Source organism: Carlito syrichta, unplaced genomic scaffold (genome assembly GCF_000164805.1).
Source record: "Carlito syrichta isolate Samal-C Ts95f unplaced genomic scaffold, Tarsius_syrichta-2.0.1 Scaffold156222, whole genome shotgun sequence".
Classification (NCBI taxonomy): domain Eukaryota; kingdom Metazoa; phylum Chordata; class Mammalia; order Primates; family Tarsiidae; genus Carlito; species Carlito syrichta.
This window is the reverse complement of record NW_007100318.1, coordinates 1-734: the sequence shown is the minus strand read 5'-3', so window position 1 is coordinate 734 and position 734 is coordinate 1. Positions and strand designations below refer to the sequence as shown.

The following is a 734-nucleotide window of genomic DNA, read 5'->3' as shown; positions in this document are numbered from 1 at the left end:
CCCATCCCTGCCCAGTTGCCCCGCTGGAGCCCTGCCGCTCTCCAAGCCCGCCCCGCACCCAGTCCCGCCCAAGTCCCGCCCTCACCCCGCCCATGTGCCGCCCGAGCCCGCCCCCGCACTCCGCCGGCACTGCCCTGTGCTGCCGCCCGGGCCCCTGCCCACCAGCCCACCCACTTGTCCGTCTCTCTGCGGATCTCCTCCTGGGCCATGCTCTTGAGTCGCGAGTAGAACCAGAGGTGCTCCTCCACCGTGAGCCGGTCGAAGAGCACGTTGTGCTGCGGACACATGCCCAGGTTCTTGCGGATGGCGTCCATCTCCGTGCGGATGTCGTGGCCGTAGATGGTGGCCGAGCCCGACGTGGGCGGGAACAGGCCGGTCAGGATCGACCTGGGCGGGTGGCGGGGTCACGACCCACACCGCGGCGGGCCCTCCCCACCCCAGCCGGGCAGGGCGCCCCACTCACATGGTGGTGGTCTTGCCCGCCCCGTTGTGGCCCAGGAAGGAGACCACCTGGTTCTCGTAGAGGTTCAGGCTCAGCTTGTTCAAGGCCAGCTTCTTGTCGTCCTTGTAGACCTTGGTGAGCTTGTCCACGCACACGACCAGCGGCAGGTGAGTGGGCTCCTCCTCCATGCCACGGGCCTCCTCTGCACCAGGGCTGAGCGTCAGCAGTGGGGAGCCCCAGAGCTGCCCAGCCCCCCCAGCACCTGCCTCACCACAGAGGCGGCTCTCCATGG

At 69.5% G+C, this 734-nt stretch overlaps 1 protein-coding gene across 1 annotated transcript in view; it reads right to left on the bottom strand.

The window, feature by feature from the left end:
* LOC103252392 (ATP-binding cassette sub-family A member 2-like) overlaps positions 1 to 728 on the bottom strand; it is a gene marked incomplete at its 3' end in the record, with an annotated part of 3,262 nt that extends 2,534 nt beyond the window's left edge. Inside the window, exons 1-3 of the mRNA XM_008051015.2 lie at positions 714 to 728; positions 464 to 644; positions 175 to 387 (exon numbers count right to left, since the gene is read on the bottom strand). Coding sequence (XP_008049206.2) covers positions 175 to 387; positions 464 to 630 — 380 coding nt within the window. The remainder of the gene's footprint in view (positions 1 to 174; positions 388 to 463; positions 645 to 713) is intronic.
* Between the last annotated feature and the right edge of the window lie 6 nt (positions 729 to 734).